Source organism: Cricetulus griseus, chromosome X (assembly GCF_003668045.3).
Source record: "Cricetulus griseus strain 17A/GY chromosome X, alternate assembly CriGri-PICRH-1.0, whole genome shotgun sequence".
Classification (NCBI taxonomy): domain Eukaryota; kingdom Metazoa; phylum Chordata; class Mammalia; order Rodentia; family Cricetidae; genus Cricetulus; species Cricetulus griseus.
In genome coordinates, this window is record NC_048604.1 from 94,738,948 (window position 1) to 94,766,794 (window position 27,847).

The window sequence follows — 27,847 nt, forward strand, 5'->3', positions numbered from 1 at the left end:
TCTTGATATTCTTTGAACAATACATCAGTCTAGATGTCTGTCCACAATGGCTACAGTTACAGTCACCCAGATATCTTCTAAAAATTCAGATGATTAGACAACATTTTAGAACATTGGCATCTGAATTGCTAGAGGTGTGCCCCAAGTATATTTCTCCTTTTTTCCTAAAAAATAAGTTCATAGAAATGTCAGATTTCAGGAAATTTAACAATACCGGTGTACTCACATAGATTCTCCAGCTGTCACCCCTCTTTTGCTGTTTCTTAAATAAATTCAGAGTAAGTTACAGACATCAGTTCACTGTTCATAAATACTTCAGAATGTATTTCTGAAAATCAAAGGCATTGTGCAGTATAACTGCAATAGAATTAACATGCTCAGGAAAAGTAATCATACCATGAATTAGCCCATACTCAATTTCTCCAGTACTCCCAATAATTTCTGTGATGTGGCCAGGGACCTGCTATCTCCCCATGTGATAGTGCTTATAAAAATCTCCCAACAATTACATATAATGTTTATATATATTCATGAGGTATCCATTGTTGACAGAAGTTTCTGTCCCGCCCGATCCCGTGGCTGTTTAGTCCCAAATAAACAAACAGAGGCTTATATAAATTATAAACTGTTTGGCTTATGGCTCAGGCTTCTTATTGACTAGCTCTGTCTTAATTATTAACCTATTAATCTGTGGTCTTGGCTTAACGGTGGTGCCCGGCCTCTTTTTTCCTTGGCAGCATCATGGCGTGTCCCTCGTGACCCACTCTCTGCATTCATCTTCTCAGAATTTTCCTAGTCTTGTAGTCCAACCTATACTTCCTATGTGTCTATGTCCTGCCTGTCCGTTGGCTGAAACAGTTTTATTCATCAGCCAATAAGAGAAACATATTCACAGCATACAGAAGGGCATCCCCCATCAATCCACTTTTTTGTCTCTCTATTTTTCTTTCTTTTATGAAAAGAAATTTATTTTGATACAATATATTATTATTGTTTTCTCTCTCCCACTCCCTTTCTGTCTCTTGTGAGGAAACAAACAGGCATCTAAGTAATAATAATAAAATAAAGCAAACACAAACAAATTGGAATACGGCAAAACACCAAACAAGGAAAAGAGTCAAAGAAAAAAGCTCTCAAAATACGTATAGATACAGAGACACACATTTTTGCACACACGGGAATCCCATTTGTGGGGTATCAGATTTTTTGTTTTTGGTGTTGTTGTTTTGTTTTGGTTTTGAGAGTGCAGTAGTTCCCTACCCTTAAGAAATATTTTGTGACACAGACTTCAATAAAAGAAGAAAAGTCAGGGAAGTTTTTGTAGACTGTTCCTCACTTTGGTTTCCTGATGGCTCGATCAAAGCCAGTCCAGTGTTTGTACACAGTATTCTGTAGCTGCAGCTGATCAGGAGGCACATGGTATATGTCACTTTGCCTCTTGATTGGTGGTGCTAACTTTGATCACTTGGGTAAGGCTGTGTCTGCCAGCTTTCTCCATTCTAAGAGAACCATTTTCCTTTTGTAATTTATGGTAATTTGAAGGAGATAACCTGGAGGTTCTTTAAACATCCTAGTCCTCAGTAAGCATTCACCCACTTGGTTTCAGGAGACATTGATTCTTGCCACAATCATTGGTTACTATAATTGAGAACATCTGTGTCTACATTGCTTTATGTTATTAGTCAATATTCTTTTGTTACAGCAAGAACTTTTGATTTTCACTCCACAACTCTCTACTCTTATCTGCCTGCCTATCTAGCTTGCCACCTGTTGAACATATCTGACAAATTGTAACACACCTCTCAGTACATAACATCATGGTCTCACGGGGGCCACTGGAAGGCCTGTAAAGCTGATTCTTGTGGCCTTTCATAAATTTTGACACACCATTTTAGTCTCATCTGTTATTTTCTTTTCACCAGCACTGGAAGAAAATGTTTTTCTGTGGAGATCTAGTTCCTCAGGGACTGCCGTTTAGGAAGACATCACTAGTTTCCTGAAAGGTCCCAAGGTGATGTCAGTGTGTAGCCAGGACTGAGAATCAATGTCTTCACATCCTCTGAGGAGTGATTACCTGCTTCTGTAAGGTGTTTATCTATTGCCTAAAATCTGTGGTGCTGAGTCATTGCCTCAGGTTTAGATTTTTGTGAGTATTACCACATGGAGAGACAGTAGTTCCCTGGCCCCACCACAGAAATTGTGTTCATAGGTCTAACCTGCACTTGAAGATTCTGGTACAGGTGGTTCCTAGAAGAGTAAGGAAAATGCCAGAAGTAACCCTAGAAACAGGAAATGAGGGGCTTCTGATTTTCCACTTTGATTTTGACAGTTTCTCTTTTGTAATTTGGTTACTCTATCCGTCTCTCTGTCTCTCTCTCATTACAGGCATGTGTCAGTGAGTCACCACATGTAATTTGTGCAGTGATGGGGTTAGGCCTGGGGTGTTTTGCATGCTAAACAAGCACACTACCAACAGAAGTACATTCTTAGTATCCAAATATCAAATAATTTAAACCCTCATAGTTTTCTTCTGTTGGGAAAGATGTGGAGGGTTAAAAAGTAGATTGTGTGAGTGTTGGGAATTGTCAGTTGACCCAAAGACTTTCTGTTCATGGTGTTGTTATATTTTTGTGGTCATTGAACAGATTTGATCTAGTGACGTTTTCACATGCCACAAGACTGCCTTGTTCTGAGAGTTTTGTGTGGTTTCCAATTTCAGCCATTTCATTTTTAGAGAAGGGGAATATACTATAGTATATCCCCACATAACTGGTGAATTTCATTTAAGATGGGGATCCTGTAGGCCTGGACCTGTAGCTGCTGGAAACATTTGTGATTTAGGTCTTTTCACTTCCTGGTTTCAACTCTCAGCCATGTACTATGCTAGCCCATCTTTCAAAATATTGTGTGTGTGTGTGTGTGTGTGTGTGTGTGTGTGTGTGTGTGTGTGTCGCACAGCTTTGTGGAGTCAGATTCTCCCTCTCCCTTTATATAAATTCTGAGGATCAAAACACTTTTCCCCACTGGGCCATTGCTCTGACCCCTACACATGGTTCTTTTTGAAGCCTCGAGACAGAGCTGAGATTTATTTTAAGAACGGCCAGATGGATGGGCAGCAGCTTCTCTAGAATTATGTCAACAGGTTCGAAATACTAAGCCTCTATTTATAAAATCTCTGGTGAAATAATTGATTGCTATGTCCTCCCTAAACTCATAAAAAGAGAGCCAGCCTTCTACCTAGAGTTCGATCTGAAATGAAATGGCACAATACAGGTAAAGTACCCAGTAGGTTTAAGGTTTGAGTATGAGTGCTCAATAGATGTCAGCTGGCATTATTTTATTAATCAAGTCCTTTTAGGAATGGCATGTGGCTCTTAGCTCTAGTAAGAGAGTTAAGGTTATGCCTGCCTTGCTGTATGTCTGTGCACATGTTCTTGCATATGAGGTCATACTCATGCATGCATATTTTAGGGCCAACATGCTATAAGGCTGTTAGGTAGAAATTTAGCAAATAAGCATGTGAAGCTCCCTTTATTTCTATTTTTGGTAAGCCATGTATGCATACATATTTGCATGTGCATTATGTCGATTCCTTCTTTCAGTTATGCATGAGAAGTTAAAGTGGCCTTGCCTTGGAAACACGTAAGTGACATAAGCAGTGGCAGTGGTATTGCCATGAATAATGAAAACACTTAGGAGCTTTATAGTTTTATAGTTTTTAAAAGAAAGCCCCTTTATAGTTTTTCTAATGTCGACGTATATTTCTTATTGTGTGTGTCACAAGTTGGTCTGAGCAGGAAGATGGTAGCTGAAAATGAGAGATTCCAAATCCCTGACATGGGCAAGTTATGTTTGTTTCTAATTTTCAACAACAAAACAAAAACACCTCAGAAGGAAGTGATGTGATTACACTACCTTTTCAAGGAAGGTTGTGATTCACTAGTGAATGCCAGTGAAATAATAGGACAAGAAAAATGCTAAGAGATACCCCGAAACTTTGTATGTTATGATAACTGAATGCAGTTGAAATACAATTTCTCCCAAGTTTGTGTTCCTCCTTACACCCAAACTGGGTTGTGAAGCCAGCACTCACATTCAGATCATTGATATACAGAGCTGAGGCCCAGAAAAACAGGAGGCCTACAATTCAGGAGCTTTCTAATGAAAGCCAGAGTGAAGAGTTGGAGTGATGTCACAGTGTTACAGGAAGCAGCTGATACAGATTGCAGTGAATTTGGGACTAGTGAATTGATTCAGTTCATCTGTGACTGGAGAGACCTCTGAACACAGGCCAAGGATTTACTGCCACTTACTAGCTTAGCGATCCTGGGTAAATCATTGATCTTTGGTTTCCTCCTTTGCAAAATGGTTGCTTATCCCAGCTCTTTTATTTATAACGCATGTGGTTGAGATACAGAGATATGGATATCAAGAGGTGTGATAGCTCTTGCCTGTAATTCCAGCACTTGGAGGGCAAAGACAGGAGGGTCGTGGATTTGAGGCTAGTCTGGACTACCTAGGGAGACCATGGTTCAAACAAAGAAATGAAAACAAAGAAAGAAATGATCATGAGCTAGCCTCATGTAGGGAAAATAAGACTTTCTGCGTGGGTTCAAGTTAGGTGACCTTTAGTGTCAGCTGCCTCTGAACCCTTTCTTTGTGCCCTCTAGGGCTTTTCTTGGTATGCTGACAGTGTGCATTATAGGATTTTATGGCATAAGTTAAGGAACTTCCTTAGAACCACTAAAGAAATATAGACTAGCCTAACAGAGAGAAATTAGTGAATTCATTGTTTTGGTACCATGCAAGCCTTTAAGCCTCAAATGCAGAGATTTGGTTGAGGTGAAATCAGATGATTCTGTTTCAGGTCCTAAATCTGTTGAATAGTCTTTTCTCTAAGACTACATCACTATGGCCTTTGACATTTTATACAGTGTTGGGCTAGGTGTTACATTTTACATTTAAAAAATATTCATGTGGTTTATGTATACATATGTGCCTAGGTGTGTGTATGTGCACCATGGGTGCATGCAGGTGTTTGAGAAGGCAGAAGAAGATGTTAGGTCCCCTAGACTTTACAGGGGATCATGAGCCACCCTATGTGGGTGCTGTGAACTGAACCCAAGTCTTCTGCAAGAGTGGCAAGTATTCCTAATCACTGGGCCTTATTTACATATAAGTTTAATTTTTTTGAGAATCCAATGAGATCTAATCATAACTAACCTCCAATTTCCTCCCATCTGTCCCACATCACCCCAAATACCCTCTCCCAATTTCATGTCTTCACATTTTTGGTAATCCACTAAGTTCAGTGATTGCTCTTCAAATCTGCATGTCTGTGGGGCTATTCCACTGGAGAATGGGGAAACTACCCATAGCCATACCCTCAAAAGAGAATGATTCTCCCTCCCCTATCAACTATTCATTGACAGTAGCTCCTCTTCATTTGGGTTAGCCTTTCCCCTCACCCCCTAAGCTCCCCACTACTCCTATACCCCTCCCTGCTTAAGCCTTCCTGCCCATAGTATTTTACTTCACTACTTCATTTTACATATAATCTACTCCCCTCCTTCCATTAATAATCCTATCAAAAGTTTATGGCTTCAACTAGAACCCTTTGTGGCTTTTGTTGGTAAGTTACCTTGGTCCAGATTTGGTGGTTTCAGTTTTCAGACATTGGTTATTTTGTATCATGCTTAGAGTTGTATCTTCACAGTTCATTTCAGCATAAAATTAGATAATGGAGGGGGGACTAATGAGATGGCTCAGTACATAAAGCACCTGCCGCTAAGCTGATGACTTAAGTTCAATGCCCAGGATCTACATGGTGAAAGGAGAGAACTCACTTCCACAGGCTGTTTTCTGACTACCATGTGCACACTGTGGTGCATGTGTAGTTCTTCCATCCCTTGCAATGAAATAAAATGTAAGAAAAATTAGAAAGTGAAAATTTATAAATTTATAGAACTTCATCTTAAGGTATGTATGTGGGGGAGGGGGCAGGGGAAGAATACCATGATTGCCTTGTCACTCGGATTTCCTTTGCTAGAGTGAGAACTGTGTATGTTTTACAATGTCTAGAACTTGATTTTTCTTCTTTAGTGTTGGGAGCTAAGGAGCAGTAGTGGTAGTTTTTTGTTTTTGTTTTTTAAATAGAATCTTAATAAATAGCCTACATTGGCCTCAGCCCTCTGAGCTCTGGGATTACAGTTGTGCCCATCATATCCAGTTTTGTGGCTGCATACGTTTCACTGAGATGCCAGTCCTCTAGCCTTGTTCTTGGGGAAGCAATATGCAATGGGTCTTGTGGCCCACACAGAGCCAGGCCCTCCTTACAAGGTTGTGTGACTCAGTCAGCTGACAGGACACATTGCTAGCCTAGGATGTGTCTGTGGGCTCTATGTTTTTCTGATTAAGATTCAGTAGCATTGACTTTGCACAAAAAGGTAGAGATCATTAGTGTAGTAGCTGAAGATGTGATTAGACAAGATATTGATTCTGAACTTCTGCCCTCTTCTTGGTGTTCAACCCTGTTCTTCCTTGGGGAGGTACACACTGAAAAAAAATGAAATCGAGAACTAGGGCTTTTGAAAAATATTGATCAGGGAGCCCATAGATGTAGTAGTTCCAACACCTTCCCTTTTGTGTGATGTCATGCTGGGGGTAGGGCTAATGTGCCCTGTAATCACCCCTACAGGGACTTCCTTTTTCAGAGAAAAGCTAGAAAAGAAACAGTGTCTCCAGAGGCAGTACCCAGAAATAATGCTGACCTTTCTAAATGTACTTCTTTGAAGTCGTTGATCCTGTTGATTGTTTAGGCCACATAGTGGCCTGAAGGAATGGTGTGAGGTGGTCAGCTGTGAGTGAGCCATGCCTGTCTCAGTTCTTATATACCTCATATACCTCTCCCTGGCTTCTACACCACTGCTGCATGCCATCCCACATGCATGTTTTTTGGACCACAGTGCATATAGGCAGGATGGATGTTCTATAGACAGTAGCATCTGTATTTGTATCCGCTCCAAGTCAGAGGCTCCCTAGTGGGATCCATTGTGTAAATGACATAGTGTAACCCTGAGTGTCCTCTAAATGAAGTATGGCTCTGATTTTTTAACCTTGATTTGCCTGGGTGGGTTCTGTGGAAGCAGCCAGGGAGCTTGCTAATGCATCCCCTGGGAGACAAATGGCTCTCTTGAACCCTGTGGGACTTTTGAAATGGTACAAAGAATAGCAGGAATCAAATTGGCTTCAGGTTATCAGGCCTGAGGTCCAGTGTGTTGAAAGGGTGACGTTAGTAAGAACAAGGCCAGGACACTTGCTCATTTACTTGGCACACTTGGGGGAAATGCTCTTTGCCTTGCTAGCATCAGAAGTTTGGCATATCACATCAACCTTCATTACAAATAAGCAAGCAGCAACAAATAGAAAGTGCCATCATCTATGGAAGTATGTCTAAGACAACACTGTGCTCCAGTGGGGTTTTGCCTTCTGCACCTATGGATCAGTTTCTCATGCCCATGGGTTTCTGAGCCAGCAGCTTTCAAAACACCAAAAAGCATTGCTCTGCTTTCTAATGCCTCTCTAAGAGACCAGGGCTGCTGTGCCTCTAACCACGCCCCAGAAAGCATATTTGAGATGAATCAGCTTACTTTGCCTGCATGCCTAGGAAGACTCTCTTTAAAACCTTAGTGTGGGATGTGGGAGAAGAACCAGATCTAAATCTTTTGCTTTTCCCATCCAGGAGAGCGACGGAGACGCCGATGCCAGGTGGCATTCAGCTACCTGCCCCAGAATGACGATGAGCTTGAGCTGAAAGTCGGGGACATCATAGAGGTTGTGGGAGAGGTAAGCAAGTAGTTTAGTGACACTGTTGCTTCATGTGGCCATCAGATCCACCTGTGCACCCAAACATGAAGCGCCCTTGCTACAGATACACAGGCTTTGGCAATGGATATTCAATCTTGAAGAGACTCTAGAGATCATCTAGTTGAGTCTCCAAGTAAAATTGGTTTTGACAGAGGAAATCCTTTAGGCCAGGTGGGGTTCAGATGTGGGGCCATCTGAAGCCATTGTCTTTGTAACATAACACATTGAGTACCTTTGAAATTTCAATGTTGTGTCATCAACATTCCTGTCTACTTTACCCAGAATGGTCACAATAACAGGGGTTCATCTCTAGAGTAGGGATTCAGTTTTCATTGTGGATAACACTGCATTTAGAGAGAAAGAAAGTGGCATGTGGCATTTATTAGAAGACCAAATATGTGACAGGTAGGATAAGGTTATTGTTTTGTTTCTGCTCTTGCATGGCTTGGGTCCTGGAACCCACACTAGGGGTGACAAGGGATGAAGAAATGACAAACACAGAGACTTGTAGAAAATCTTGGATTGAGTTGACTGGGCTCTTTAATGGAGAAGCTGCAGATGTGTCCACCCCACTCCATAACTCCCAAACAAATAAACAACCTCCCAACTCAGGGTATTTATTATAAACAATTGATTAGGGAAGCTAGTTATTGCATACAGCTTAACAAGGAAGCAGGGTCATTACATACAGCTTAACAAGGAGGCGGGGTTATCACATATAGATAAATGAGGAGCAGGATTATTTTTATACAGCTGAGCAAGAACATGGGTTTAGCAAATGTCAGTGGCTACAGTATGTAGGGGAGCACTCATCAAGTCATAAACATGGGGGATGGGGAAGACAGCTACAGTGGACATTTTCTGCACCTGTTGTCAACACATCTGTACTCTGTAGGGGAGTAGTCTTCAGGCCTTAAATATGGGGGATGGGGAAGACAGCTACAGTGAACATTTTCTGCACCTGTTGTCCACATTTGTGCTCTGACCAGAGGAAGCCTTTGTCGTTTCTATGAGCCTCAGCATTGGAATCTTTGATTAGGCCATGTTCATGTCAATAGCGCATTAACTCAAGACTTACTCCTCCCTACAGTACTTTCATTGCTATTGTTCTGCTCTGGAACCTTAGGCCTCACATATGAGCTATACTCCTAGCTCTATGATGAAGTTCTTCACATATTAGCCCACTTAATTATCCTGATCACTTTATAGTGTAGATGAGCAAAGACCATCAAGATCTTCCAGCAGAGGCAGGGCTAAGGGGCAAAGCCTGGTCCATTGACTGGGGACACCCTCAATCTCCTGTGCCATTTTCTCTTTTATAATTGATCCTGTCTATCCAAAAGGAGCCTTATTAGAGACACTGGGTAGACTGCTTGGGCTCTACTCCTCAGGCTTTGGGTGTATTGTGCCTTGGACTTAGAACCTCATCATTCTAGTTCAACGTTCAGCTCTTCATATAGAAAGAAATAGTAAGAATAGTAAGTCTTCCACTTGTTTGTATTTCCTGGATATCAGTTGACCATTCAGAAGCTCGTGGTTTATAGAAAACAGGGTGGAAGTCGAGGAGGTCATGAAGTGAGCTATCATGTGGGGAGAAGTGGCAGAACTACTAGCAGAAGCCAGGTTCCCAGACTCATTGAAACATAACCTTGCCTCAACCCACCCGTAAGAGACCTATAAGATGGGAAGGTTGGCTCCAAGAGAACTATGAAAGAACAAAGCTTTGCTAAAGATAGAAGGGATGAGTAACTTCATGAAGATGGCTGACTTACATTCCAAATCCTGTAGTGACCAGTTTAGCAATTACTGAGACCTTTGGGGTTCTCTTTTTTAGAGGATAGATGATTTGCATCTCTTATAGTACCTTTGTTTTTATTACAGCCTGATAAGAATCACTTGCATTGCTTTTGTTTTTCTAATTTGTCAAACAAAGATATGTATCTCTAGAGAAGCAATTAATGGGGTTCCCACCATGGCACTGGGAGACTGTGCTTTAACCCCCTTTGTGTGTTTCTAAGTTTTGGATAATTTGTGCTAATATGTTACTCAGTCTTTAAAAAATATCTGACATCAAGTAGGGCACATAGGAAACATTTATTGAAAGTTAAATGAGTAAGTAATGAATGGATAGTTGAGCAGAACATCATTTAACGATGGGCAAACTTCTTCAGATCAGACCTATGGAAGAAATTCTATGATAAAAAAGTAGATGTGACTAATAAAAATGTTAAAAATTGGTGTATGATTTGAGGTAATTAAACAAAGAGAACAACAAATAGGAAAAAACTGTAGTAAGTTATAAAATGTAACGTGAAAAATATTTTAAGGTGCCAGGTAAGGTGGTATATACTTTTAATTCCAGTACTCTAGAGGCAGTAGAAGTAGGATCTAATGAGTTCCAGACCAACCTGGTCTATATAGCAAGTTCCAGGCCAGCTAGAGCTGTATAGTAAGACCCCATCTCAAAAAAACAAACAAATAAAATTATGAGTAATAAAGATGGAGTTTCTGTTCTGCCAGGTCCTGCCTGCCGCCCTTCAGACTCAAATAAGCACATGGATGCTATATTAATTTATAAATTGTTGACCAATGTCTAGGGCTTCTTACTTGTTATCTCTCTCTTAATTATTAACCCATAACTACTAATCTATGTATTTCTACATGGCTTTATTTTATCAGAGAATGCCTGGCACATCCTATCTTCTTGGTCTCTACATGGCGTCCCTCACAGTCTCTCCCTCTGCCTTCCTCACCCCAGAATTCTTCTGATTTGGTCTCCCCACCTGTGCTTCCTGCCTGGCTATTGGCCAAACAGTGTTTTATTTATCAACTAATAAGAGAAACATATATATAGAAGGACATCCCCCGTCAGAGAAAGCTATTAGAACAGTGCCAAATGATACATGAATTTGCCATAAATGCACATCCCACAAGGGAAACTAGTATTTTTATTTTTGTTGTTCTTTTGAGACAACTATTTACTGGGTAGCCCAAGCTGGCTTTGAGTGTGGGTTCCTCTTACCTTAGTCTTCTGGGTGTTAAGTTACAGGCATGTGTTACCATGTCTGGCCCTGAAGAAAAATTTTAACTATGTGAAAATATACTACCTTGCTATTTATTAAAGAAGTTTAAACTAAGATAATAATTAGTAGATTTTGGCTCATTAAAATCAAAGAAAATATCTACTGGTCAAAATGGTTAGCAATGCCTGGTATAACTGATGAATTTGTATAGCCGTATGATACTTACATGAAGGTATGCCAATAGCTATAAAATATGAATAAAACTATGACTGGTTTCATTCCTAAGAATTTATCTGCAGAAAATGGTTAACAAAAATGTACACAGAAAATGTGTTAATTTCAACAATTTGTAATAATGAAAAATAATCAAGAAAAATGAATTAAGTTGTATTATCTAGCTAGAAGACATGAAGCCATTAAGATGCTTCACACAGAGCCCTTTAAATATTGATTTATTATGATGTTTTACATTAGAATTGTAATTATTAGCTGGGAGTATTTCAATGGCAGAGACCTGGCTTTTATATGTCTTTGTATTTGTGGTACCTGAAATACTTCCTGAATCCTAATATGTACCTTGATAAAATGCTTGCTGAATAAGTAAGTGAATAAATGGAACTATAACACAGCTTGTTGCAAAATAAACAGATTAGAACAGAAAATTGCACACACTAGGATAGAATCATGTGAAAAAGATCTATGTACATGTGATCCAAGATTGGAAGGGAAAAATAACTGCAAATGGTCTTGTCATAGAAGATGATTTTTCCTTTACTGTCTGTAGTGGCATCTTGAGGTAATGCCCACACCTTAGGGTGTGGCTTCAGTGTGCAGAAGAGACCCCTTATAAGGAAGATTCATTTTTGCTCACTTGCAGATGGATTCTAGGCTGTACTTGCAGTTTGCTTCAACAGGAAAAAGGAAAAAGAAAGCCATAGAGTCTGAAGGCTAGCCATTTAATCTGTATTTTCAAAATTATGTCAAGAGTTCGCTACTGTTTCAGTTGATATCATAGATGTTTTTTGTCATTATCAGTGTATAAAGAAAGATCTGTCCTTTAATAATGAATGTTGTATTTGTGCTTATGGGCATGTCTTCTCTGATTCTACTAAAGCAGCAGTTTTCAACCTCTGGGTCAAGACCCCTTTGGGGTTGCATATCAGATATCCTGCATATCAGATATTTATTTACATTATGATTCATAACAGTTGTAAAATTACAGTCATGAAGTAGCAATGAAATGAGTTTATGGTTGTGGGTTAGCACAACATGAGGAACTGTATTAAAGGGTCACAGCATTAGGGAGGTTGAGAACCACTGCACTAGAGACTGAAAAAATGTCACAAGTAAACAAAATCCTTTAAGTCACAGTGAGAGATGAATGCAAGAATACAATTAAGTTTTGTGATACTGTTGAATCAACCAATCTGTTAATGAAAGTACTAAGTATTGAACTGTAGAGATAACTCAGTGGTTAAGAGCACTGGCTGCTCTTCCAGAGGACCTGGGTTCAATTTCCAGCATCCACATAGTGGCTCACAACCATTCATAACTCCTGTCCCAGGGGATCCAGTGCCCTCTTATGGCCTCCAAGGGCACTAGGCATGTACATAGCATACAGACAAAACACCCATACACATAAATAAATAAATTAATATTTTAAAGAAAAAATAATTGTATCTTTAAATATTATAATTGCATCTTTATTTATTAATAGTATTAGAGTTGTTTACACAAAAATGCAGTCTATCTTTTTTTGTCCCTGACAGAAAGTTCTTAGAATTTTGACTGTGTAGGTTTTAAGGAAACAATTGAGTCACAGAATTTAAAAAATTATATATGTATCTTAATATCTAATATTATAATCTATATTCATTTTCAACACAGTGTCATAATAGAAGGTCAGACCCTTATCTAATATTTATTTTATTTGTGTGTGTGTGTGTGTGTGTGTGTGTGTGTGTGTGTGTGTGTGTGGTCAAGGCCTTTTTCCTGAGTATGGATTGCTGGTTTGAGTTCTTTGCTTTGTGTATCCACAGTGTATCCTCTCTGATTTGCACTTTCTTTAAAGTGGATCAGTTGTATTGTAAATGAAGCAGTTGAAGTACACTGTCTTTCTGAAGTTCTGTAGTTCCCCACCCCTGTTTTTTTTTTTTTTTCATTTTGGCAGCTGTTTTTTCTTTTAATTTTCAAATTGTTACCTTCATCCTTTCTTAGCACCAACTTTCTCTGCACACACCTATTTTTACAACATGTGACCAAGCACATGTCCCTGGAAGGCCTAAAAGGTTTGGGAAGAAACAATCTTGGGCCCCTGGTAGGAGAAATAACAGCTTACTTGTCTGGTGGAAATTGACTACCAGCCTGCAGCCTTCAGTTATAGGGAAGGAAGAGAGAGCAAGGGATAAGAACAAGGGATAGTCCTCGAGAAGAAGTGGAGGCTGTGCTAGAGAGCCTCCCACCCCACTTACCCCTCCTGGCTGGAGAGTAGGCAGTTCAGCTGTAGGAAAAGCCATCAAGCCTAACTTAAAGGAATCAAGGTGGCAATATGGAGGAAGAGTTGCAAGCTCTAAATTCCTAGAGTGATTGATTTTTCCTTTCTTTTTTCCCCCTGCAGATTGAGATTTTTAAATATGTCATTGTGAATACTCACTTGTGTCATTTTGGTCTAGAGTGGAGAAGACAGAGAAATGCTAGTGGGGTTCTCATGACAGAGGAACGCATCTGGTGTGGGGACAAAGTTACTGGGAGCAGAATCTGTGGTTTCCCTTTTCATGTTTGAAGACTGCCTTGGAGCTTCTGTTTTGTTTTGTTTTGTTTTTCCTGTCTCTGTTATCTGGAGTCTAAGGAAGTTTTTTCTCTCCTCTCCCCATGTTGGATGAGGCTGGTCTTTAATAAATCTCTCACAGTGGCAATGTTCTGAAATTTTTCTTTTTGTGTGTGTTTGTGTGATTAATTTTGGAGGCATTTCTCAGCGGTACCCAATCAGGCTGGCTGGTGACTGAGGGCTGCAAATTGAGTTAAAGCCTGCACTGGCTTTGTGGTTTGCAAAGATGATAACTTGCATGCTCCCAAACTGTCTGCATTCTTCCCCTTCTGCCCATAGAAGGAGATTTTGGATCCACTCATCTCAAATGAAGCAAGCTCTTGATATGCTTTAAACCTTTCACTCAGTCAGATAAACCTCTGTGTGGGTGGATGGCTGTTTCCTCCTACTTACACTCTTGATCAAGAGAAGTCAAATTCAGTGTTCTCTTTCATAGCATTTATACTCAAAATAGGTGAAGTTCATTAAAAAGCTTTTTAGTCCAGGCACTGGTGGTGCAAATCTTTAATCCCAGCACTCAGGAGGCACAGGCATGCAGATCTCTGTGAGTTCAAGGCCAGCCTGGTCTGCATAGGTAGTTCCAGGACAGCTAGGGCTGTTACACAGAGAAACCCTCTCTCCAAAAACAAAAAGCAAAAATAAAGCAAAATAAAAGCTGATTGGTTAATAGGCAATTCAAACATGCCTCCATTTTCCCCCATTAAGACTCTGCATTACTTTAGAAGCACTCCTGTTTCTTATTTTAAAAGACAAAGTTAATACAAAACTTTTAGTATTGGGATTTGATCATCTAAAGAACCCAGGCTGCTCTACAGTTGTCCTCTGTTTAACTTAGTGGTGAACACATCTGTTTTCCTAGTGTGTACAGGTACTGAAGTATTCATATTCTGGAGACGGATGCCGTGTTTAGGAGAGAAGGTAAGCTGAGTGTAGTTGAGGTCTATAATCGCAGCACTTGATGAGCAGAGCTACGAGGATCAGTTAGTTACTCAAGGTCATCATTAGCTACAACAGTAAGTGTGAGGCCATCCTAGGTTACATGAGACACTATCTCCAATAATAACAACAAATGAAGAAAAGTAGTTATATTTAAATCATTATATTTAAATTATTTAGTCACAACTATGTGACTAAAAGTAAGTTCAGATGTATTTATGGTAGATTTGTATAACTATGAAATTTCTCAAATGATTAAATGCTCACATCATGACAGAGACTGCATTTGTAGAGACTCAGATTCATTGAACAGAATGTGCACATTGAAACAGACTCAGTTTAGTGGTAGAGAATACTACAAGAAGCTAAGAATCTAAAAAGAGTGACAAATGAGCAAGGAAGTGAAAGCAGGAAGCCCTCGTGGGGGGTGAAGAAGATGCCACCCATGCACATTTGTTTGGGATGAGTGTGGAGTGTATGAAGCAGATGCTGGGGAATGCAATGAAAAGACATTGATGTAAAAGCTACAGGAGTACCTACACTGAGCTTTCAAAGAGACATATTGTCTAAAGGTTTCTTCCTGGGTTTTTCTAAGGCATAGGCACCATCAAATGTGATTTTCTCACATGGAGGTGACAAGATAAAACTTGCACTTTCTTGGTTCATCAGAAAGGTTATCTGACTCATTCATTTTCCTCTTTGTTCATATTTTCATGTTGGAATGATGGTTAACCCTCATCAGAGTTCTTGAGGAATCTGGGGAATCTGTAGAATAGCTATAATTCTCTGAAGGATGAGATTATGGTGCTCTATGCAAGGATGCCTCCAGAAGCCCTACAAGAACCCTCCCTTCTTCTGTCTTTATTTCTGAGGATAGCCAGGAACTTGTTGAATGGTCCAGGCTAAGCTTGAACCCAAGATCCTCTTGCCTCCACTCCCTGAGTGCTGGGGTGCAAGTGTGTGGAGCCATATGTGGCTCCAGAACCCTTTCTACTACATTGAAACTCACAGATATTGTTTTGTCTTGTCTAAGCCTTACATAGAGATTCCATTTTTAAAAAATCCATTTCCCCTTCAATTATGCTATGGATTTCTCTTTTGAAGGCCTATTCTTTTGTTTTGTTTTGTTTTGTTTTGTTTGTTTTTCGAGACAGGGTTTCTCTTTGGAGCCTATCCTGGCACTCGCTCTGGAGACCAGGCTGTTGAAGGCCTGTTCTTATGAAATACGCTTTTTCCAAAGGAAAGAGGGGAAGGAATAAAAATCAACACTCCTGTGTGTATGAACTCTTTGAGCCTACCTACAAAGAAGGACTTAGGGGAAATTACTGACCTGGAATTTAGGACCTAGATAATGCTTATTCAACAGAAATAGTTCTTTCTTTCTTTCTTTTTTTGGTTTTTTGAGATAGCTTTGAAGCCTATCCTGGCCCTCTCTCTCTGGAGACCAGGCTGGCCTCGAACTCACAGAGATCCGCCTGCCTCTGCCTCCTGAGTGCTGAGATTAAAGGCGTGTGCCACCAACACCCAGCAGAGATAGTTATTTTAAGCAACTAACTACAAAGGAACATAATGTAGATGTCTATATGTTTAGGAAGAACTCCCCTTTAAAATCTTTCTCCATTAATTCCACAGATAGCAAAATGTTTCCTAGAAACAAAGTTTGTTTTATAAATACTACTCATAGGATTAAACTATGCTTTTGTGTATTTATATGAAGTTGTAGAAAAACCAAAACCAATCCAAAGTGATTGAAATAAGGTTAATGATTGAGAAAGGGCACATGGGAATTTTCTGGACTAATAAAATACCCTGTTTGTTCATAGAGGTGTAGTTTTCAAAACTGACCTACTGTGGTGTTAAGATATAAATTCTATTTCAACTTTAAAGACTTGATAAATGGCCTTTTAGTGTTTCTAGTGTTGTACTGTTTTTGAAAAATACCTTCAACTACTTTTCATAGGTAGGAGACATCAATATTATTGAAATTTTCATGTAATTACATCTGGAGGGTGTGTGTGTGTGTGTGTGTGTGTGTGTGTGTGTGTGTGTGTGTGAGTGTGCATGGTCACATGCCTGTGGGTATGTGGGTGCAGGCCAGAGCAGGGTACCAGATGTCTTCCTCTATTACTCTCTAGCTTATTGCCTTGAGACAGTCTCTCATAGAATCATAAGTTCACAATGTTGGCTAGGCTAGCTAGCTAGAGACATCTTGGGACCTGGCTGTCTCCTCCTTAAAATCCTGGGCTTACAGCTGTGTGGAGCTGTACCCCACTTCTTAGTTGGGTAGTAGTGATTCTAGCAGAGTCCCTCATTGTTGTAGAGTAAGCACTCATACTCACTGAGTCATCTCCCTGGCCCCTATTTTTGAAAAATAAATTGAAGAATGTTCTGAAAATGTTGAAGTATAAACCTTTGTGAGTTTATATGCCTGGTTTAAAACTGACTCCATTGGCTTCTGTTTAACCCTCTTCCCCCACCTCTATCCAAATTTACCCTTCTAGTCTGCTCCTGAAGGGGGTTTGAGTAACAAAGTAGTCATTGATTGAAAACAGTGATTGCAACCCTAAGTAGATTTTTTTCTATCTGGCTGCTTCTACTCTCAGGTAGACCTTTGATTTGGTAAACCTTTATTCCCTTCCTTGCACAACTGACAAATACAGAAAAAAATCAAGGATGATATCTAGGACTTGTTCAAAGAAGTATCAAGGGGAAAGCATCTCACCCTGTCATTCATTCCCTTACATCTTCCCTGTTTAATAAATGTAGGTGATGTCTGGGGGGTAGGTGGGGGTTGAATTTGACTTGTTGTTTCATCAACTTCCAATAGGGGTAAGATAGAGAAATTACTTCCTTCAGCCCTGGACTCATGTAAAGGGTATTCCTTGTAAAGACATGGACGTTGTCCTGGGATGGATACTGTGTCTGTCCTCAGCCTTTCTCAAGCAGCACTAGTTGAAAACTGCTTTGCTCCCAGCTATGAGCCATTGGTAGGGTTTGCTTTGAGGGCACACTCATGGGGCCTTAAGTTAGCCTCTTAGGTCACAGAGAGGCACAGCTAGGGTTTGTTTTCATCCTAGATCCAAGGACTACAGAAGACTGGTTGGGATTGGCATAGGGAGAAGGTGGGCACCTACTCCCTTTACTTTCTTATTGTGGGCAGAAGTTGTGCACCTTTGGTAACATCTTTATTCTATACTTTATTGCAAGGGCACACATTTTTTTTCTGCATTCAAATACAGAAGCATCAGTACAGGCCATCTGGATTCCTAAGCAGAAGGTGTGCAAGCTGTGCAGATTCTCCTATTTTGTTCCAGAAATTTCTCTGAGATGTGTGTGTGTGTGTGTGTGTGTGGAGAGAGAGAGAGAGAGAGAGAGAGAGAGCACAAGAGAGAGAGAGCAAGTGCACATGTGTGCTCCTGGATTCTACCTTATTTTTGAGAATCTCACTGAACCCAGAGCTCACAAATTCAGCTAGAGAAGCTGCCCAAAGATCCTGTCATCCCTGCCTCTCTGGGTCTGGGATTACAGGTGTGTACCACTGCATTTAAATTTTACAGTGTGCTGGGTATAGGTCCTATTTGCATGGCACACTTTAGGTGTGGGGCCATCTCTCAAGCTCCAGGATGAGGTCTTGTCTGTTTTGTTCACCAATGCATCTATCCCAACATCATAAGGCAGTACAGGGTAATTGTTTAGTAAATTTTGATATCACTGGAATGGTCACACAGACTTGGTGTTGCAGGACCTAATTAAGAACAGTGGTAATAATCGGGATCTCCTTCTGCTCCTCATAGGAAGACTCCCCCTTCCCCTTCTCTTACCCCCAAAGCCCTACCGTTTGTGGAACAATCAGGACTTGATGGGATTTCTTTTAATGATTTCTCTAGCATGAATGCATTGGCACTGTGTGTAATAGGGAGGAATAGTCATTCTGGGCTTCAATGCCCTTATCTTTATGTAGGAAATTGAACCAGATCTCTGAAGAGAGCTAGTTTGAAAATAAGGATCATTTTTCCTCCTGTCTCCAGGCTTAATCTTGAGACCAAAGCAGCAAACTGTAGGAAGAAATTGTATTACACAGCTCTCAGTTGTTCTGATACCAGGCTTTCCCCCAGGAAGGGCTCAGGTCACAAAGAAACACCCCTTGTGCCCATGGAAGCTGCAATTGGAAGAGTATCCCCAGGTGATGAGCAATGGTTTTATTGTCAACCCTTCTACTTGCTGTGTGGCTAATGATAAACCTCTGCTGTTTTCGCACAGGCCTCTCAGGCTGTGCAATGACAGTGATACTGGCATCTGGGGTGTGTCAGGGTGAAGATACCTTTGTTTTCCCAGTAGGCAGCTGTTGATCCTACACATCAGGAGTGCTTTCCTGGAGTCTCACACTACAGCTGCTTGGTGAAAAGGGGAATATTTTAGACATCGTCAAACTGAATAGATGGAGTTGGTCAAGCTACCCTCTGCAGCCTGGGATTGCATCACTAAGTTGTGGGTCCTGTCCTGGGTTTTCCCTCTTGCCTTGTGATTCCTGAGAGGAAAGGGGTTATTTTATGGTTCTTTATTCAGAGCTTGCACAAGGACCTCATGCTACAAATCCTCTCACTATTGATATGCAGACTCACAGTGAATCCTTCCAACTATCTTAATCCTATCAGAACCCTCTTAAAGGAATAATACACATCAATTGAGTTGGCATAGAAACAGGGAAATGCTAGTCAATGGAAATGATGCTAAATACAGTGAACTGATACTGAATAATCATAAGGACAGTCATACATGGATGCTGTTGTGTGCATTCTTCCCTTAGGATTTTGTGGCCATGCAAATGTAACCACTACTCCACAAATCTGTATCCTATGGGTTCTCTAATGAGTGTTCTAAATGTATTGATTTGGTTGTTTCCATTCCCTGGCCTTCATTAGTTTCTTTCCCCTTTCTGGAGTGTGCCAAATGTATCTCCCCTTGTCATAGCTACTGTTTCTAATTTCTTAAGGGCCTAATTTTATTTTGATTTATCTTTTCTCAAATTTGTCTTTTACCATCCCGGACCTAAGTGAGCTCAACTTTATGTAACAAATTTGATTTGTCCTAAGTCATGGTCTTTTTCTCATCTATTTGTCTTGTGTTGCTAGCCTTAGTCTTTAGTCACACCTTCCTATTTTGGTAGATTGTCACCTTTGTTGGCAAAATAGGTACTTATCATACATAGTTCCTCATGCCCAGATCCTAGCATAGAACCATAATGCATATACCTCTAACAGAGACAAAGGTCATGCTTAATATGTCACTTGAGATATGTTACTCAGCTTTGTGAGGCAGATGGGGAAGGAGGATTTATTTTGGCAGGAGAAAAGGGAATGAGTTCATAAAACTGCTAAGTTTTAGGATAGAATTTGAACTGAGCTTTGAGTTTTAATTTTTTGTCTGTTTGAATTATTTAAGTTTTTAAATTATATTTGTCTTGCACTGGTAATATATACATATAGAAAAATTCTGAAGGCTCTAGCTTCTTTTTCTACCATCCCACATCTTATTGGTAACTTAATACTTGCTTGTTCTCAAAATAACCTTATTTTTCTTCCAAGAATCCAACTAAATATTCAGAGATCTACTTTGCTGTTAGTGGATCCATCTCAAATACTTCAGAAAATTTTTCTTTCACTTCCCCCATCTAGTGGCCCAAGACTAAGAACCTGTCTTGTCAGTTTTCACTGCTTTTCTGGTCCATCTCCCACATCTATTCAGAAGCTTTACTGCCCGCTGATACTCCAGTGCTTCCTCCACATTTCCAGGAGAAACCCACAGGAAATCTACCTTCTGGGCCCTTAGCTCAGAACTGTGTTTTTATTTAATTTTTTAAAATGAATTTTTATTTAAATTTAAAACAGTCTTATTTTATATACTAATCTCAGTTCCCTCTCCCTCCTGTCCTCCCATTCCCCTCTATCCCCCCATCCCACCCTCCATCCACTCTTCAGGGAGGGTGAGGCTTCCCTTCATCAAAGTCTGTCACATCATTGGGAGCAGGGCCTAGGCCCTCCCCTGTGTATCTAGGCTGAGAGAGTTTCCCTCCATAGGGAATGGGCTCCCAAAGCCCTTTCATGCACTGATTCCACCACCAGAGGCCCCAGGCTCCCCTATTTACACCCACATTCAGAGGGCTTGGTTCAGTCTTATGCTGGTTCCCCCTTTATATTTTTTTATTTAATTGAAAATGGACTTTTCTGTCAATTGTCTGGTTTTGGTTATCTTAAGAACTTTCCCTCTCTTCTTCCCTCCCTCTCTTCTCTTCTTCATCTTCCTTCCTATCCCTCATCCCTCATCCTCTTTTTCCTCCTCCTTTCTGTTGTTTGTTTGTGCTACTGGTGGTAATACTAGGAAAGTACTTGCCTAAGGAGCCAAATTTCTAGCCATTTGATCTAGCTGTGTAAGCCAGGCCAGCCTCACAGTACTATTTATCATCCTTACTGTATCTTCTGAGTGCTGGAATTACAGATGTGTGCCATCATTATTGGTTGTATTTACAGGTGTTTTTTTTCAAATAGTGGTTTTCATAAAACAAAAACAAAATTACAAAGTTAATTATAGTGAAGTGCACATCAAATAAAAGTAATCTATGTGGTACCTTCTTAATATATTAAATAACAAATGCCACCCAGCAGGCATAATTTATACCATTTCAAAGTAGCACAAATAATATTTTGAGGTACTCACAGCATCTATGATGTGATAGGAAATATTCATGATTTACTTTGTGATGAATCACAGGTCCTTCTAATATTGGTATGTTACCCACTTTCATAACCAAAGGAAATGCCAAATTTCAGTTAGAAGTTGACACAAATGATGTGTTACATTTTGCCTACTTGTGTTGGGTTGCAGGTTATCTCCCTTACCTGTCTGAATCATAAGACCATGTGACCTACTTCCTGTTTCTCTGGTAATTCTGAAGCTTTGGGCTTCTCTTCTGTGTGAGTTCTAACATGTAAATAGAAGTCATGTTTAACTTGGTCTCATACCTCTGTTCTCTTTGCCTCTATGTAGGTAGAAGAAGGATGGTGGGAAGGTGTACTCAATGGAAAGACTGGAATGTTTCCTTCCAACTTCATCAAGGAGCTGTCGGGGGAGTCGGATGATCTTGGCATTTCCCAGGATGAGCAGCTATCCAAGTCAAGTAAGGAAGTCTATCATACTGAACAGAAAAGGCAGGAGACCAGTGGGCTCTGTCCTAGCCTCCCTTATGTATCATTGTTCTATGTCAATGGCCTGTGGCAAAAACTTGTGGGTATTTTGTTGACTAGAGTGCTTTGCCCACTGTGATTTAGTAAGTTTATCACTGTATAGATATGACCTATAATTATATATTCTCTGTATCTCTAGATAAGTGAATGCCAGCCCTCAGCCATGGTAGTACCGGCTCATGGGTAGCACATGTTGCTGTACCTCTTTATACCTTTAGAATGTCATTTTCCATTGAGTTTGTAATTATCTTTTGAATGAACCCACTGAGATGATCAGTATTCCCTAGTGGCTTCTGATGAACTTGGGGGGAAAATAACAAAATTATTAGTGGCAGGTACTGTGTACAAGATAAATGCATGCCAATTCCATTGAATATATGACAAGCTAGTTAAGAGGCTAGGCCTCACCTTGGATAAGGAAGTGGTCCCGTTTGGAATGGTGAGAACAAACTTCAGGTCTGTTTTTCTCCAGGGCCTGAAGGTTTCTCTCCAGCTTCTCTGCTACCCTTTCCAGCTCATGGAGCAAAAGGTCAGGACCGGGAAGCTTTGTTCTCCCAGTCACTAACCCAACTTCTCATGTGTGTGTCTGTGTTTATCTTGTGCCATGTTGAGCCAAGGTCATGGGCATGAATGTTGTAGGAGACTCAGCTGTGTCATAGTGGTGTGATGCTACTTGCTGTCTTTCCTTTCTGACAAGAGGAGGACAATCCAGTCTTACCAAAACAATTCTTAAATATTGCACTTTCCATTTTGAAAATTTTAATTTAGATAATATTCTTCTATTTGTCTTGGTATCCCTTTATCCAACCAAAGTTTTGATTTGGAAGTTGAAGCCATTTCTAGAAAAGTACTTAGGTAACATTTTTTTCTTGGTGTCTCACCAATGGCTCTCGGTCATAGAGCCTACCAAACATAGAAGAAACTGTATTGGTTGGTTGACTCAATGGCTGGCTGCAGCAGGACCCCTTCCTTCCACTTCCAAAGCTTGAGAATACTCCTGCTCCAAATTCCATTCTCTGCTTGAGTCTAGGATATGAAGGATTGGTAGGGATGTTTGGAACAAGTGAAGTATTTGGGAACTCCTTTCACCTGTGAACTGGGCCATGTGGTTTTCCACTACTGTGGCCAGCTAAATGAGTAGAGCAGTGAGAGTTTCTTTTGCCCCTTCCCCCCAATCCACAGTAGAGTTTTGGCTGCTCTGGAATCTTCTTTTGTACATTAGAATAGTATACCTCATTACTAGGTCCCGCATTAACAAAACTGTATCTCTGAACCATTGTGGATTAAATGTGCTTTTGCAGGGGAGGAGGGAAAATTGGGTTATTATAACTGTTTCCATGAGGAAGTGAAATCTCACATAGGAAGGTCCTCAGTAAATGATAGCTCTCAGTGTTAAGATAGATTTGGGACATGACCAGTTAGTGTTTAGCTATTTGTTTTCCTCTTTGCTACCAAGGCCACCATAACATCATGTCTGCATTTAAAAATTACCTTGTAATTCCTTTACTGATGCAGAGATGGAGATTTGGGAGACAGTCTCACTGGGTAAGTCTTTACCTCTTGGCATCCTACCATCTTAGCTATATATTCTCAGAAATGAAGAGTTTCAGGGAATACATCCAAAAGTTTTTGGAACTATTGAAAGAAATATATCCCAGGTTATTACCATGGAAAGGTAACTGTGGCAGACTCTACTCAAAATATGTAGTGCTGGAATTCCTGGTAACGGAGGTTTTGACTGAGTGGAATGGTCTTCTCAAACATTTGGCTTTTACCTACCTGCAGCACCAACTCAATTACTAGCCTTCTGTTTCAGAACAAGATAAGTCTAGTAGTTTCTGTGGCCATGTTCAGTCCAGCTGTTTATTGCTGAAGGATTTGAGGTCCCTGGAGAAGCATGTAATTCTAACAAGGATGGATGATTCTGATAAAAACAAAACAATGCTGCAATCCCCCTATCTATATAGTTAAGATAAACAGATCCCATATCTCTAACTGCCTGTCTGTATACATCCATCCTTTTTGTCTTCTCCTTTATTTCCTTCTATTCTTCATTAATTAAATCTCTGTTGAGCTTCTGTAGTTACTAAGATGTTTGTCAATGCCTTGAAGAGTCAGAGACAAATGAGATGCAAATAAGAACCTTGTCCACAGTCAACTCACCTTGCAGAAAGGGGACACACATATTCCCAGAAACTCAGGAAAGTTCCCCAGGAGCTGCCATTAAAGGAAGAGTGGGGCACAAAGGCAGAGAGGCCAGTCTATAGTTGGCATTTTCTTTGGGCCATCAACCAGCTCCCAAATCATGACATAGAGACTTATTATTAATTATGAATGCTTGGTCTTAGCTTGGGCTTGTTTCTAGCTAGCCTTTTATAAAAAACTTAAATTAATCCATTTCTATTAATTTATGTGCTGCCCCAAGGCTCATTTACCCTGTCTACATAGTGTCCATCCTGCTTCCTCCATGTTTGGTTGGCTGGCCTCTGGCTGGTCTCCCCTTTCTCTTTGCCCACCAGCCCTGCCTATCCCTCCTCTGCCTAGCTATTGGCTATCCAGCTTTTTATTAGACCAATCAGGTGCCTTAGGCAGGCAATGTAAAGCAGCAACACATCTTTACATAGTTAAACAAATGTAGCATAAACAAAAGCAACATATCTTTATGTAAAGAAATGCAATACATCTTTATATAGTTAAACAAATGTTCTATACTACAATACTAATCCCATGGTGATGTGGTTGTAGTGGTCAAAAAGGGCTTCATAGAAGAGTAGATGTGAGAATCATGACCTTGTTGGTTTGTGAATTGAAACCATGTCCTGAAAGAGAGAAGTAGCATCTCTCTGTGTTGTGGTAGTGTTTTCAGTACTTGTCTATAATAATGATTTGCTTCACCATAGAATTATGCTAAAATGTATATCTAACAAGACCACATTGGTGCAGAGATTATATATATTGATGGGAATTATCCAAATAGGACCTTTGATTTTAGAATGGTCTGTTTATTCTCTCCCTATCCTATTCACCAGAAAATAGTATTAGGAGTTTAGATATATTTTAATTTTTCAAAAAACACCTCTTTTTGTTTTGAAATAAGTAAGATTCATAGGAAGTTGTAAAAATAAACAGTAACTGTATGGGGAGGACACATGTATACTTCACCAGCTTCCCCCAGTGATTAAATCACCTATAATTACAGTAAATGCATGTTTGCTTTTGTCCTATAGTTGAGAGATACAAAATATTGTTAGTGTACAAACAACATATAGCTTTTTTGTTATGACCCAAAATGTACTTAATGAGAGTCTTTTGATCAGCCTACTTAATAATCTTTGTAAATGGCAATCCATTTTTCTGCAATGATTGCTTAATTACATGACTCTGGGGCTAAGTTAAATCCTAATCTTTGTGCTGTATTGGTAATTTTTAGAGATTACAGTGATAACATAGATATTCTTTAAGTGCTACCAGACATTATGATGAAAGTTTTCTTTGTCATTATGGCTAAAATCTGAATCCTAATATAGATAGAGCATTGTATGCAGTGAATTCTTATATATCTGCTTCAAACATGTGCACAAACACTCCTTACTTTGAATGTGTACATTCTTTTTATGTTATTTATTTTTGAATGTATACATTCTTATTTGTATACTTTACAAGTAATACTTGAAGTTATGAATTTTGTATATTAATAGATGACTCTGATAGAGGAAACATTGGCATTTACTTAAAAATGAGTATGCCATTGACTACTTGTCTCATGGTAGGTATTTAATAAATTCTTAATGAGCCCTTTAATACTCCAAAGAGGCATTTTTATCTTGAATGACGGGTAAAAATTTCTAGAAAGTTGCTTTTCATACACTCTTACATAGGGCATTTCATTCATAGCTCCTGTTCAGGGTATGCAAAGGACAGAGTTTTTAGCACTCATCTGGGTTGGTCCATAGTTGAGAAATAGCAGAAACTTTCTGAATATTTAAATTTGAAAACATTTTTATCATACTTGGAACTTGTGACACTTGAGATGAATTTTCTCAAAAAGATTTTTATAAATCCTTAATTATAGATTATTTCAAATGTAGGTAAAATCATGAATAATATAAATAAAAATCCCTGTGTTCCTGCCACCCATTTTATCAATTCTCAGCCTATGGCTAATTTGTTGACATTATGTCCCTTCACATTCCTGCTCTGTTTTATCTTAAACAAAATCCTAGATAGTATATAATTTCACCCATAATTATTTAATATGTATCTTAAAGTACCATTACCACATGCATACGAAGTTGCAGTGAGTACTTAAGAAATTAAGCCTCTGTTCTGTGTTCACTTTCCTCTAATAACCTTCTTTTGCATGGGATTTGTTGATGTGAATCTGGATCCAGATAAGGTGCATACACACCAATGGGTTAACATGTTTCAAATTTCTCTGAGTCTATCACTTTCTCCTTCATAGGTCCTCCTTCTGTGCAGTCTGTTTGCTAAAGAAGACAAGTTTGTTTGTCCATTAGTTTCTAATTGTCTGGCTTGTGATGGTTTCATCTCTGTTTTGTTGTTTCCAGAAATTGATATTTAGATCTAGGGATGTGAGTAGATTAAAATTGTGTGTGTGTGTGTGTGTGTGTGTGTGTGTGTGTGTGTGTGTGTGTGTTTCACATCTTCCTAGGTGGTACAAGATGCTCCACTTGGAGGTTCATGAGGTCTGACTGTCTTAACTTTTGAACTCAGCTGTCATTGATTATCAGTAAGATATGGTCAGACATGGCTTACAGAGTGGTACCAAAAAAGCTTTTATTTTATTTTTTAAAAGACTGAAATGCACTTCCACATATCACATTAATAAACACACACAAAGGGTGTTTAGTACATTCAATTGTTTTAAAACTGGTCATAGAAATGTTTGCATCAATAGTCAAACAGAATCTTAAGATATCAGGTATGGACAGGGATTTTCTGGTCATTTGGCCTTGTGTCAGATGACAACACTTTTGCACATAGTAATTCCATTTCACCTGTGTCCTGGCTTATGAGTTAGGAGACCAAAATGACTTACATACTTTCTATACATATTCTGGCATCACCTCTATTACACAAACAGATCACCTTCTCACTCAGTATCTGGTGAATTTCAAACCTGACTAAAGTTGTGTTTATTCTTACCACAATCATAGATGTTGACTAATTATCTTTTAATCTATAGTTGTACATTTGTTCCCATTGACTAAATAATGTGAAATGGAGCTAATCAGCAAATATATAATCACACATTGTCCTGACTCTGGGATTTATTTGGACTTAATGACAAAAAATGATATGTGAGTATGATCCAATTTCAGTATATATTTTGCCTCATATTTAAAATATGTATGAATCTTCCATTTAATAGTTTTGATACTACTTAATTTCAAATTATTGTTTTAAAACTATAATTATTAATTTTTAAAATCCTTGGGCTGGAGATGTAACTGAGTTTTAGAATGTCTGCCAAGTACGAACAAAGCCCTAGATTTGATCCCTAGCACTGAATAAGGTAGGTATGATGGCACTGTAATCCAAGTGTTGGGGGAGAATGAATACAGGAGCATCATAAATTCAAGGTCATCCTCAGCTACATAGATAGTTTAAGGCCAGCCTGAGATACGCGGGACCTTGACTCATAAACCAATCCTATAGCTACAGGAACATGGTCAATTATTTCCCATAATCTTCTGAGGGATAAAACTTGTATTTTTGTATATAACTACAATTTTCCATTTGAAATGAAGCTCCCATTTTCCCAAATTTTTATTTAAAATGTTTAGATTGTGACATTTTGGTGACATGTCAAGCTAAGACAAATGTAAGAGGACTTTTAAGAAAGCGTGGCAAACCACTTCCATGATTCCAACATATTTTGAAAAACTCCATTCTGCAGTATCATTGGACATTTTTCATTTTTATTATTTAGT

The 27,847-nt window shown here is 39.4% G+C and overlaps 1 protein-coding gene across 1 annotated transcript in view; it reads left to right on the forward strand.

The window, feature by feature from the left end:
- Sh3kbp1 (SH3 domain containing kinase binding protein 1) overlaps window positions 1-27,847 on the forward strand; it is a 339,181-nt gene that overhangs the window by 165,347 nt on the left and 145,987 nt on the right. The window contains exons 4-5 of the mRNA XM_027432702.2: window positions 7,742-7,845; window positions 21,697-21,826. Coding sequence (XP_027288503.1) covers window positions 7,742-7,845; window positions 21,697-21,826 — 234 coding nt within the window. The remainder of the gene's footprint in view (window positions 1-7,741; window positions 7,846-21,696; window positions 21,827-27,847) is intronic.